The sequence below is a fragment of the Sceloporus undulatus genome, chromosome 2, assembly GCF_019175285.1.
Source record: "Sceloporus undulatus isolate JIND9_A2432 ecotype Alabama chromosome 2, SceUnd_v1.1, whole genome shotgun sequence".
Lineage (NCBI taxonomy): Eukaryota > Metazoa > Chordata > Lepidosauria > Squamata > Phrynosomatidae > Sceloporus > Sceloporus undulatus.
The window spans coordinates 256,335,209-256,349,444 of NC_056523.1; the positions used below are offsets into that span (position 1 = coordinate 256,335,209).

Below are 14,236 nucleotides of genomic sequence, written 5' to 3' on the forward strand. Positions count from 1 at the left end.
GCTATTGAAAGGCAGTTTTAATTCCTCCTGTTTCTTACCCCTAACATTTAGTCGGAGTGGCAGTCAGGAGATTAAGGCTGCCTCTATGCATATTGGGAGTAATACTTCCACTGAGTTCAGTGAGATTTATTCTTCTCTGGCTTTAGTACTAAAGTGCTTTGTTTAACTGTTACCAAGAAGCAATTGATGCTTGCAGGAATACATGCCAGTTAACCTTGCCTGCATCTGCACTGTAAAATTAATTGCAGTTTGAAATGTTTTAAGTGTCTGGCTATTGGGAGCTTTGGAATTAGTAGTTTATTTTTTCTTCACCAGAGCGTGATCGGCTAAATATCTCAACATCACAAATACAGAATTCCATAGTGAGGAGCATGGCAGTTAAAGCTGTGTCAACCGCATCTCGCCAGCGCCATGTGAAGTACAGCATTGTGTTCTCCTTTTTTTTGTTCCATACGTTTTGCGGTTGCAAACCATGTAATTGCCTAGGAAAACTGTTGGGTTGAGGGATTGTTTGCAGTCCAAGGCAAAACGCTATGATAGGTTTGCTTGTTACATCTTGCATTATAGGTCTTTCCCAGATGCCATATTGGATCTGCCCACTGGGAGAACCAGAGAGTATTTTCCTCGTACTTTGGTTTCTGGTGTATAAAGTAACCAATACAAGAGGCTGTGGATAAAGCCACCATCTTCCTCCCCCTGGCCATTATCTTTCTCCCACCCCTATGTTTATTTTTTCTTTCTAGTTGATAGCTGGAGAAACTAACTCATGTGACATGTGGTGGGGACGACTTCTTATGGATTCCATGGATAAACATTGACATAAGGCCTGTAGCCTGTCCAAGAGAATGAAAACTCAGCACTTTACAATTCGCATATATTTAGCATGAATCTTTATGGATTTATATCTTGTCCCCACGTACTTCAAAGTTCAGTAGAGTTCACCACTGCTAACTGATCTATCTCACAAAGTCATATTCATAGCCTGCATGGAGGGAGGCATAGGGACAGGGGAAAGGGCGGATCAAAGCTTTTTACCCATATTTGAATTCTGCAGAACGTAACAAAAATAAATGCTGTTCTATGACGCAAGGCAAAATACGTTAGAGGTGTTTTGTTTCTGTTTTTTTCAGTTAGTTTGAGAAACTATTCACTACGCAAGGCAATTATTTTCTAGTCATGTTTGCAGCTGATGAAGGACCATGTATCTCTCAACAAGAGTGTCTTTCACCACACCTCAGTTAAATACTATGGTCGCGTTGTGGTCCAATGGTTGGAAATCGGCTGGTCAAGGTGACAACTCTAATTTATTACAAGGCATAAAGTATGGCGGAAAGGAAATAGTTGAGTAGCAGAAGTAAATGATAACCCCTAACAATACAGGAGCCCCTTGGATTTACGCCGAGTATCAGCAGCTTCGTGTGAGTCTCTCTGTACAGGAAAATTCCTTGTGATTGGGAGGCTAGAACTTATTATGTATATATTATTAAATGCTTTTGGACATTTCCCAAACTACATACCTGGCTCGTTGTTTCACACACTTCCCATTCCTACACCTGCCTAAGTATTTTGAAGCTAAAATCCCATGAACAAAGGGCAGAAATGTTAGGTGAGACCCTCATTTCCCAGTACAGCAGTTTACGAGCAGTGCTTTTCCTCAACATTGAGCTAAATTTCACGGACCTCCAGAGGTGCCCTTAGTGGTACATGTTATATATACGTACACATTTTAGTAGGCCAAAATGCGTAATGGAGAGAAGTGTGTTATAATATATGCTTGCTAACATGCAAATATGAAAATTCATGTAGCCGTAGGAGGCAAACGTTCCTTCGCACACCAGAATGTTCTTTTTAGTTTGAACCACTGAGTTCAAGAAAAGGGCTATTCTGCTTAAATGTGAAAAGGTGCATGTTAGAAGTGCATATGACCACTACTTTCTTCCCCAGTCTTAAGGGAGCACCCTTTGCTTGGCAGTTCGGCCTAGACTGTTTTCGTGACCTGGGGGTTGGGGGAGGAGGCACAATGAACAACAGGCCACAGTGCCATTCGTATTTGTTGTGATTATGTGTGTCCTTTGGTGATCTCAGGATTCAATTGCCCGATGAAACCCACTGGGGCTGGGGGTATTGTGTGCCTTCAAGTCGATCCTTTCGGAGAGGCGGGCTAGGCTACAAATAACCGTATTTTATTATTATTCTGCACTTTGGCAAAACCTCATACGGGGTTTCTGGCACGTATGTCTTCAGCCGGGTTTGCCTTTGCCTTCCTGTGAGGTGAGAGTTGTGACTTGCCAAATTCCCCCAGTGGAGTTTCCATGGGCTGAATGGGAACACGAACCCGTTCTCCAGGCAAGAAGTCATCGTTCAACACGCAAACACTGGTGGGATCCCACCAGCCCCAGCCAGCCACTATAGCAGGGATGATGGGAGTGCATTGTCTCATTGATGAAGTCACTAGTTTCTCGATTATATATTTTACAAATACTACCGACCATGAGTTGTCCCAGTACCAAAGGACCCCCCCTGCCCAATTTAGGTATGTAGCACCTTTTGAGTAATAACTAAAAAACGAATTGAGATACAGTGGTACTAGGGATAGAAATCCCAGGTACGAAATTTTAGCGGATACGAAAAAATCCCATAGGGAATTATTGTTCGGGTTACGAAACGTTTTTTCGGTTAGAAAAAACTTTTTGGTGCTTTTTTGGCTTTTCGCACGGAATCGCTGGCCTTTCCCCATTAGCGCCTATGCAATTCGGCTTACGACGGCCTTTCGGGTTACGAAAACAAAGCGGCGCGGAACGAATTACTTTCGTAACCGAGGCCCCACTGTATTATAGCTTGTTAGTCTTTGATCAGATTGGAGAGATCTTGTAGCACTTTGAGACTGGACTAAACAAGAAGTGGCAGCATAAGCCTTTTGTTTGCCTTCAGTCTACTTCCTCAGTCTACTCCAAATGACATTAGGAGTAGGACTGAAGTTAGGAAAGCTCCATGCTGCACAATTCTTCCGTTGACGACTCAAATGGTGTTAATACATTCTCTCTACAGACTCAGGTCCAAAACCCCAACTGCAGAAACAATCCAGTTTGGAGAGAGGATGCTTAACTTGCCCTGGGCTCCGTGCTAGGCGAATCCGGGAACCGTCGTTTATTCATGGTTCCAGAACGCTTCTGACAGAGAAGCTAAATGTCTCACAAACACTACAGTTCCCTAATCCCTAAACACTGCCTCCGGGGGACGTCAAAGCCGTTTCACACTGGATCATTTCCGCAGTGTGTCTTTGGACTCTTAACACAGCTAATTTATATCTTTGAGCGCCCCCCCCCTTTCGAGAAAGAGAGCGGCGGCAGTCCTACTTTTCCCTTCCTTCCGCGCATAGTCGATCTGTTCATGAACTACCAGAGAGGCGGGGCCTGATTGACTAGGCCTCATGGCCCACCTTTCCTCGGCTGCCATGGGCGACCGTCACGTCACGTGCCGGCCAGGGGGCGCCGTGTGATTGGTTGAAAAGGGGGAAAAAGCGACGTCTCTCTCCTCTCTCTCGACGCCTTTGGTGCGCGACGGCGGGGTCTGGAGGCGGAGGAGGAGGGCGGGCAGAGGGGGAAGTGGCCGTTAGCGGCGATGGCCCTTTTCGATCGCCCTTCTGTTAAAGACAACACACACACAGAGAACACACTCGCCCCGCCATGGCTTCAGGCGGGAAGCGGGGGGAGCGAGGTAAGAGAGGGTCGGGCCACGGCGCACGGAGGCTCTTTCAGCCCGCCTCCGTTTGTTATGGATAACCGAGGGGGCTGGAAGGGAAAGGGATGCTGCAGCCACACTCGGGAGATAACCGGTTTCAGAGCGCTTTAACTGGGGCGGCTCCATGCTCGGGAATTCTGGGAAGGGTCGCTTGTTGTGGCCCCAGAGTGGAGCTGAGCTCCGCTCTGGGCCACAACAGCGACCCTTCCCAGAATTCCAGAGCATGGAGCCCTGTCAGTCAAAAGCGCTCTCAAACCGGGTTACTCCCGAGGTGGGTGCTTCTGCCCAGAAGAAGAGTAACAAAACATTAAGCAAACCTTCATCATCCCCCACCATCGTATTGTATCATGCTTACTCTTTATCTATCCCACTATATATCACCCAATTATTATTATTGTTATTATATTATTATATAGCTTTTTACTCGTATAGCACTTTAATCATAGAGTAACGATTTTAAAACAGCTTAAATAAAAACCCACCCGTTATGGCATCATATTCTACACAAACAGTTAAAACAGACAGGCATATGATTGTGACGTCCGGTAAATTAGGGCAGACCATAAAAACACTGTCAGGTAACAATTGCACAATGCCAGGGAAGGCTTTGCCCACAATGATAGGGACTCAAGGCAGGTTTAAAAGAATGCCATTTTAAAAAAACAGTACAGGCCGCCCTTATCCACAGATTTTTTAATTTATGGATTCCAAGCATCCATGGACTTGAAAAATATTATATATTTCAATATTAATATGTATATTATTATCTTCAAACAGCAAACCTTGATTTTGCCACTTTATATAAGAGAGCCACTTTTGCTATTCCCATTGCATTTAATGGGAACTTGAGCATCCAAAGATTTTGTGTTTCCACAAGGGGTCCCAGAACCAAACCCCAGCGATAACAAGGGCCCCAATGTACACATTAAATGTATAATATAAAAAATGTGAAAACAAACAACAAAAACAACAGTTTCAAAAGTTAAAACCAGTTACGATTAAAATGGAATAGTTAACAAGGGCAAAAAACCATAGAAATTAGGGTGCCTCGAAGGTGTTGTGCATATTGTGGGTTTATATCGAACTAGTTCTGTTACCTCACTTGAGCCCGGCCTCCTTCTCTTTGCTGGACCATTCTTAATGAAGCTGCCTTTTTCCCTTTCTTTCCCGACATCACCATATTTTTCCATGGCCATTTTTGAGGTCAGTGGAGTTACAGCAACGTGGTTTGTTCCCACTGGGAGCATGCCTTTTTTGTGGGTTTTTCAGCTATGTGGCCATGTTCTAGAAAGAGTTTATCCTGGCGTTTCACCAGCATCTGTGGCTGGCATCGTCAGAGAAAATCTTCTTTGAAGGCCCAGCCACAGATTGCTGGAAACGTCAGGAATAAACTCTTCTAGAACATGGCCCCATAGCCTGAAAACCCACAAAAAACTACAGATGCCGGCCATGAAAGCTTCAATGTCACATGAGAGTGGAGTGTGTTTCATCTGTTCGGTTTCTGCCATTGTTAGAAAGTGCTAGATAGGATTAGAATTGAGATGGTCTGCTTATGTTTCTTATGTCTCCCCCAGTATTGGGAAACAAGCTTTTATTCATTACTATGGAATTGATCCATTGGCTTGCTATTTTTTTTATAGTAATCACACAGGAGGAGTTGGAGAAATGACTCCTGCTTCTTCTTGGACACTAAGAATGGGAACTTCTCTGGAAGTTACATTTCAGAAATGTAGCAGTATTGAGTGGCAATGCCTGGCTTCCAGTTTAAGCTGGCTTTTGGAGACCTTGTGAGGATATTATCCCCTGTGAACAGAGAACTATACACCACCTCCCTCCCTACTACTGCTTCTGCATTTTCAGTCACGTAATGTGCAGCTCACTCTATATGTTAGATGCCTTATTGTGGCATGAGTTTTTAAAGAATGAAAATAGGAGTTATGTATTTGTAAAAAGTAATACAAACTATGACAAAGATATCAAAAATGTGTCTCTCATATTCAAATTGTAATGTGAATATTAGATATACATTTTCGATACCCTTGTCATAGTTTGTATTTTTTTTTTTTACAATTCCCTAACTCCTTTTTTCATTCTCGTTGAAACCATGTTAGGTACAATACCTTTTTGTTGTTGATGAGTTTTTAAAGGCCACTGTTCACTTTCTCACTTGCTCCCTTCTGAAATAATAGGTGTTTGCCTAGGACAGTGATGGTGAACCATTTAGAGGCCGAGTGCCCAAACTACAACCCAAAACCCACTTATTTATTGCAAAGTGCCATATCCCTCTGGCTTTCTAGTAACAAACTCTGGCAAACTCTGTGCTGGGGTGATGGCACATGTGCCCACAGAGAGGGCTCTGGGTGCCACCTCTGGCATGCGTGCCATAGGTTCGCCATCACTGACCTAGGAAATCTTGTGCCCAGTTGAGCCCTCTAAGCCACTATGGTGCCACATTTTTGCTTATTTAGGACAAAGGTTCCCCTGCTGAATGGAGTGAGGCAAAGTAGCAGTGGAGTCTTGCTCTATACGTAGAAAGTAAGGCTATCAATGCCTCTTTATCACAGTGGCTGAACGTATCTGCTTCAGTATTAGAAGCAGTATATTTCTCAGTACTAGCTGTTAGGAAACAAACAGTGAGGTGTAATGTGTTACTGTCCAGCTTGTCAACTGAATGGCTTCCTAGTAAATAGAATGGGAGACTAGATGCCTTTTGGTTTGGTACAGGGTTACTTGTCATATATTATTACAAAGTTTGGCAGATTATAAATGCCACCTGACTGTATGATAAGATAGCTTATTGACCATATTTTATCACTTATAGAGTACCTTAAAAGATTTTCCTTTCTGAACAAAAGATTTCATTTCTGAATATAATGAATGCTAGTATTAGAAATGGACAATGGCCTCTGTTTTAACACATCTCAACAATGCCACAGTTATACATGAAATAAATTACATTTGTAGACTAGTCGTGTAGATCCAAACTATTTACGGTCAGGCTTATTAGGTCTTTGATGCAGAGTGTTGTCTCCCAGAAAAGCTCTTGTTATGATTTATTTAAATGAATGAGAAATAGTAGTAAACCATCTCTGGTTTGGAGCTTTGCTGTTTTTGTTTGTTTGTTTGTTTTTGGCATGTATCCATTTAAGGAGAGATAAGGAAAAAGCATAATTTTACTTCAGTAGAGAAATATATTCCATATCATAGCACTAAGTGTGCGTGTGGCAAACATAGATGTGTGGTTGCTTAGAATATACTGAAAAACAAACTAAGAGTATGCACTTCACTTTTGATGCAGAAAGAAATCTCTCTAATATAGTAAAAGTAATGGTTGGGGAAACTAAATCCATGCAGCAGACTTGAGGTATTAACATACCTGGCTGAAAAGATGGCAGTGAGAGAGACACATGCACATAGATTTATTTTGCTTTTTGCTCTCTGGCTTCAGAACATGAAACATTAACCTGAAAAGTTTGGTTTATCAGTTACAGGTTGTATACATGGTGCCTTGCTTGCTCCTGTTTGCAGCAGGAGTGGTTAAACAAACTGTGGACAAGACCCTGCATCAGGAGACATAGTGATCTGCATCACTGTAGCTACATCTCCTGATCAGGACCCCATAAACCCACCTTAGAAGCACCATCTCTTCAGGGATTGCTGAGATGGGGAGTGGTGTGGTGAGAGAAGAAGCATCCAGTTTTCACACAGCAATGAGGCATTTTGTGACAGGTGATCATAGGAACCCTTTCAGTGTCCTCTTGCAATTGTGTTTCACAAAGAATTTCAAAGAAGTAGGAATGTAACTGAAAAGCCACAACTGCTGCTCTTCATACGTTTGTTTTGTGAATGAGGGATTTGCTTCTTTTATTCAAGACTAGCCATCTAGCACTGAAACAATTTTTGTGTTGCTGTTGTTACAAAACTCTTAAAATTGTACCAGGACTCCAATGTGTCTTTTGCTATACTGTACTGAACGGTAAATCCTGCTGTTATAAGCTGGTTAGAGAAATGTAGTAGTCTGTCTTGTAAGAAGATTCTAGTGTTAAATAAAATTTGTTTACTTCTTAATAGCTGTATATGTAAATGTAATTGTTGTTGTTCTGTTAAATGCCCACATTTATATAGTCAGGGCAAGCTTGTTAAAATTCAGACCAGTCATTTCTTTATACAAGTGGATGAACTGCAGAAATAGTTTCCTGTTTATCTGTTTCTTATACTTGTGCCACCACCAGAGGGGGTTTGCTGAACAGGTCTTGGGCTATCTACTGAATGGAGTTTTATTCTAACGATTTCTTTACCACTAAAAGATGCCATATAGCCGACATAGATTTAGTTCATCATTAACCAGGATTAGATTTTTGAGTGTAGGTACTAGCATATGCTCCTTTGCTATCATGCAAAGTCATCCCTCAAGACTTGCAGCTTTGACACTCGCAGTTTTGGTTATTTGCAAAGTCAAGGCCGCTGTGCACTCACCCCTCCTCCTAACCCCTCCTGGGCTATTCCCCTGGGAAGAGGAAAAAGCCCTGGACCAATCCTGCCCCTTTCCAGGACAGAGAGCTGCCTCTTTCCCCAAGCGGCTCTCTGCCTAGGGAAGGGGTTTGGAGAAAATAATCCCCCAAGACAGGGAGCTGCTAGGGTAAAGACAGATCTCTTACTTTGCAAAGGGGGTTGGGGAAAGGGAATGCGCCTTCCCCAGCACTCCCTGAAGCTTTGGAAGGGAAGGAGGGAGCCGCAAATGTGTGCTCCCTTGCCCTTCCAGTGCCTCAGAGAGCTTGCTAGAGCTGTTTGAGGCTTCAGAAGGGAGATGGAGGTGTGCACATGCACACTGCTCTCCCCCCTCTGCTTTATTCGTGGATGTTGACTTTTGTGGGGGGGAAGTCTTTTGCCGCTAACCCCTGTGAATGTCAAGGTCAACTGTACAGTTTGATGTTGCAGCTGAATTACACTAACCCTATAATTTAGAATTCAGGATTCAAACCAAGGTAAGTTGAGGAGAGGAGAATTCCTTGCATGAGAAGGGAGAGATGAGAGTAAGGAGGGTATGTCTGAAAAGCTGCTTTTCAGTGTCCACTCAGTGATTGATAACTGGCCCTCTTGATGCTGGGTTGCAGCTTCCACTGCCCCTTGTCATTGGTTGTACTGTCTGTGGCTGCTGGAAACTTCAGTCGCACAGCTTTAGAGGATACAGTGGCTCACCTCTTTTCTTAGCCATTTTTAATAACTAAAGCTATTTCGGTATCTTGTTTCTGCTATAAATATTGTTTTCTGTAGCTGTTGTCAACAGTTTTTTTTAATTAATGGAAAGTAGACAGGAGACCAATTTCTGCAGTGCATGCAATATTTTTAGGTAAATTGTGTTTAAGAGCATTGATTTGCTTGACCATACAAATTCTAGTGTTCTGTTATAGAGTTAATCTATTCGGATTTGTTTTGATAAAGCAGAACAAGACACCAACTTTTCCTTTTGTGACCGTTGTGTCCACAAAGATTTGGTGTTTCACTTATTTTGGTTAATCTCAAAAGTGCATGTAGCCAAAAACCCTTTTGTTTCTCAGGGCATCAAGTTATCAGCAGAGGTCAAACCGTTTGTCCCCAAATACGCGGCGGTAACTGTGGCATGGTCAGAACCCTCAGAAGCATGTGTCTTTCCTAGATATTATACTACATGCTACCCATATGTTCAGGATCCATCAGTGGATAAGTATGTACTCTTCTACGTCTCATTTCTTGGGGGACCATTAACTTAGCAAAATTTTGAATTTAGGTTCTTTAGTTATTTAGCAAGTTTCATTTATTTAACAATTAATTGGTATACCCCTTCAGTATTTTAGATCACAGAATGTAGCCACTCTTCTCACAAGAGATTTCAGAGATAATAGAAGCATTAGCCTTTTGATCTCTGAACATTTGCCATCATCTATCAAATAAGTCATCTTTAAAAGCCATATGTTTGCATTCGTCAATAAATGGCTCATCAGACAGTGGGAAATTTGAAATTTTAAGGATTAGTCCCACCTATCTGCACCTTATTGTTTTAGTAATCTAAATCATCAGCAGTAATCTACAATTTAAATGTTTTTACTTATTCAAATACCCACAGCTGTGCAGTATGTGGGCTTTTTCTGAGAGAGAGAGAATGTGATTTTACAGAGATGAGAAGAATATTTACTTCTCCAATGAATTATTCCAACTACAGAAAGAGGATCTCCAGGAACTAGAAGAAAGAACTGGGGTGTGATTGGTTTTACTAATCTTGAGACTTTTGGGTGGAGCCTTTTCTATTTATGAATAGGATTTGTTCTCTCTGTAAAAGTCCCACCTTGCTACAAATCCAGAAGCTTGCAGACATACCATCATGTTATACAATTGTTTCAATGCTACTTTGCATTTCTGTCAAAGTTATCTAAAGCTATAGACGTATTAGATAAGAGTACAGTACTAGTTTGGAATTAAGTCTGTTCTTCTGCAGCATGATGCTCTGATATGAATAAACTGATACCTATGGACAGCACCATAATTTATGGTGTTGCATCATTGTTGATATAATATAGCTTTGATAGAGGGGAGCTAGTTACTCTGGTAGTTAAGGTGTTAACAAAGACGTCCCATTGTCTTTTATTTTGAAAAGATATAGTTTATCATTTATCCTAATACTGTACTGCGATCTTCAGTTTCTTTGCAACAAAATTGCCACTTAAATCCCTACCACTTAAAAATGAAAGTTGGCACCTCGGCATTTTATAATGCTGAATTTTGAATTGGATTGGCACTATGAAGTAGAAGTATTTTTCAGCCTTGCTGTACATATGATGAATTCAACACTGCATTTCTGTTTTAATCCCATCTCTTTCTTTTCTTGAAAATTATTGCTTCATAATAGGAAAAAAAATCACACAACATAGCTTTAATGCATGCCTCTTTGGTTTTAATTTTTCTGATTTAGAACTCATATTTTGAACAGTCACTTACGATTATTATGTGTAGCCAGATAAACCAAGTGACTTATTAATTATTGTTTTAAAGTTTACATTATACAGTCGGCCCTTCTTATACACGGATTCAAGCATCTACGGTTTGAAAATGTTCAAAAAAGTATATATTTCAGATATCAAAACTTGATTTTCCATTTTTTATAAGGGACACCATTTTGCTATGTCATTGTATTTAATGGAACTTGAGCATCCACAGATTTTATTATCCACAGGGGATCTTGGAACCAAACCCCAGCATATAATAAGGGTCCACTGTAATTTGTTTTAAAAACCTGTAATCTATTTGTTGAGAATGCCTTTTTCTTAAGTTAAAACATTTGAAAAACTAAAACAATCCACACAGATTCTAATACCCAATAGAAATATATTCAAGGAAGCTGGGGGGGGGGCATTGTGGGGAGAGAAGAGAAATGCTATGTTTGAATGCACTGTCCAACTAAGCAACAATGTGTTTATTTAATTTAGAAACCAGGTCTATACTCAAGATGTGCCCTGGGATTCTGCATCCTCCCATCCCCATTATGTATCTCAAAATGTTATGGGATGTAGTTCACTTGGGGAATACACCAGTTCTCCTTATACACCTGATGCCGCACCAAATTTATACACAGTTAACAACTTCCAGTGTGACAACAACAGCAGTAAGATCTTCAGCTCTTCTAGACAGGACAGAGACTATGTCAAACAGAGTCCTGTCATCAGGAAAGAGGCAGCATATCATCCTAGGGTAAGTTAATTGTTACAGTTGTTTTTTAATGTAATTGGGACAAATTGTATTTTATACTGTTGCTAAGGTATTTGGATTATGATATATTGTATTCTATATTTCCCCCCGGGTATTATGTTTTGCTTTTAATTCGTATAATATTGTTTTGGTTTGAATTTGCATTGAGGGACTGGGAAAGGGATAATTTATGAACCCTATTTGATTGTAATGTTTATGTTTTTTGTTTGATTGCTACCTTATTTATATTGTTTATTATTTTGTTATTTTGTATTGGTCAGGTGATTGGGAAGGGGTTAATTTATATCTTATTGTAATTTTTTGTATTGTATCTTTTTTACTGTTGTTAGCCGCCCAGATTCCCCATGATTGGGCGGGATACAAATAAATCAATATTATTATTATATTATTTTTATTATTAATGTTTTGATTTTCTGTTGATTTTCTGCCTGCCTTAAGAGAACCTTTTGGCAACAGATCCTGGCTTGGAATATTAGTAGCCAAGTCCAGAGTATAGGATGCTCTTTTTCAGTATTTAGTTCCCCAGGGTCAGGTATTCGATCATTGGTTGGTCCCTGCTATCCCACATGGTTACTAGGGACAGGTTTAGAAGCAACCCAAGTTGTGCACGGAATATATCTAGCTTCTGCTGCTTTTTATGTAGATGGGTAGATGAGTCTACTGTGTCCTTAAGCTCAATATAGCTAATACTTTAAAGCTCAAATGAAGTTCTAATTAATAGAATTCTTTGAAATATTCAGAAGTTAGTTTTGTGCCCACTTTGAATAACTTTATCAGTTCGATTGGAACAAATACCTGATATCTTTCTTCCTGGACAATTATAGGAGCCATAGAGCTAACCTGCTTCAAAATTTACTTATGATGCCTTGTCCCTGCCAAAATTCTCAGTCATATACTGGGCCCTTGTCTCAGAGGCTTTAGTTACACATCATCTTGGACGAGGCCAGAGGAGAACCAAGACCTTATGAGAGACAGGCACTACCACATCACATTTGAGTAAAATAACATAAAGAAAGTTAGGGTATTCTGTGCATTTATACCAGTGATTTTGCTTATTTTAATTTTTGTTGTTATTGTTAGACCTTTGAAAGGGGCAAAAAAAAAAAATTCCCCCAAGTGAGAAATAATTCCTTTAGCATTTGCAGAAGAACCATCTGCTGTTAAATTTAATTGTCAACTAAAATTGTAGTAAGACCAACTTTAATACAACACTGATATGAACAGTAAACAGTTTGGATAAGAACTCAGAAAAAATGTTTTTTCTTTGTTACTTTTTACAGAGGCGGCCCAAGGATTTTGAACCCAAATTGGAGAATAAAAGACTTGATGGGAATGACTCTTCTAACAAGTCAACAGAGAGTTCATCTTATACTGCTCTACATGGTAGAAATCCTATTAAATCAGGTACATTAGAATTATTGGTTAATTTGATATTCTGCAGGTGAATTTGATCGAAGGTTTTGTAGTTACAAAAAAACCAGAGTAGGTAGTGGGATCATTTTGAGATAATGCATACAGTTAGATTACTCTCTGAATCATTGTTTTGAGTGCCTCTATGGCTGGCTGGCAAAATGGATTTTTTTCTGTTGGAAACAGTTCAGTACTGTCTACTTCTAGGTCATTAATATTTACATAAACTAAGCATACATTTTTTGTTTACATTTAATACATTGGCTTTTATGCATTCTGAAAACATTGTATTTAAAGTACATTTCCTGGTTACTCAGAAATGAAACTGAAAAATGCCATGAAATCAATTAATAAATCAAAGATTTTAAAATAGTTTTAATTGGATGGTTATGTACACTATCCAGATAAATTTCAAAAAGAAGGGGCAGGGGAGAAACTGGATAGAAACCTGTGAGGAAAGATCATGTACCATCAACCTATAATACTGACTTTGGAGGTAGGGATGGGGAAAAAAGACTGTAGTTGGAGCAGAGGTGAGATATGAGTTTACTGAAGCCCTGAACAAAAGTGCACCACTGTGCAGCATTTTCCTGCACATCCCTACATGTGTCCTTTATTCATTCAAAATAATAAAATATATTGTAGATATATTTCTCACAGAGAAAGCGTACTACTTATTCATATAAACTCTCACTTTTTTTCAGACAGGCCAGTTAAAGCCCTGAGTGGGAAATTAAAACAATTTCAAAACAATGAATGTCTTCCAGAACCTGCCTTTGAAGTTACTCTCTCTGATTTCCCTAAATTGCAAAGTGCAAGAAGTCCTAATCTGCTGGATCTTCAGAAACATGCATGGGGACCATTGGGTTCAGCTGAAGGAGATAAAGTGCCTCGGAAACCTCCAGAGAAAACAGCATTATCAGCTTCGGTGACCAGAGAGGTTAGTACTTGGTTGCCTTTGGAATACTGAACAGTTATGGTTATATGACACTAGTTTTAACATCAGTATATTAGTTCTGTATTTATGTGTGCACCTGCGTGCATATGCACTGCCATTCAGTTGTTCCTGACTTATGGTGCCTTCAAGTTATTTTTGACACACAGTTACCCTAAGGTAAACCCATCATAAGTTTTTCTTGGCAAAGTTTGTTCAGAGGGAAGTTGCCATTGCCTTCCTCTGAGGTTAAGAAAGTGTTCAGGATTTCCATGACCAAGCGGGTATTCAAACCCTGGTCTCCAGACCTTCAAACCACTATACCATGCTGACTCTCAGCACTATGTGTAGCATTAGAAAAATGTTTAAGATTAGACAGTTTATGTTATCAGTAGCATCAGTTTGAGCTTG

General features: G+C 40.2%; 1 protein-coding gene across 3 annotated transcripts in view; it reads left to right on the top strand.

Annotated features, from left to right (window-relative positions):
- The first annotated feature begins 7,192 nt into the window (after positions 1–7,192).
- SECISBP2 (SECIS binding protein 2) overlaps positions 7,193–14,236 on the top strand; it is a 39,921-nt gene continuing 32,877 nt past the window's right edge. The window contains exons 1-5 of one of the 3 annotated variants that reach the window (XM_042455769.1): positions 7,193–7,470; positions 9,300–9,445; positions 11,202–11,463; positions 12,762–12,885; positions 13,596–13,831. In XM_042455769.1, the coding sequence (XP_042311703.1) occupies positions 11,275–11,463; positions 12,762–12,885; positions 13,596–13,831 (549 nt within the window). In that variant the 5' untranslated portion in view covers positions 7,193–7,470; positions 9,300–9,445; positions 11,202–11,274. The remainder of the gene's footprint in view (positions 7,471–9,299; positions 9,446–11,201; positions 11,464–12,761; positions 12,886–13,595; positions 13,832–14,236) is intronic. The other 2 variants (XM_042455771.1, XM_042455772.1) reach the window with 2 other exon arrangements.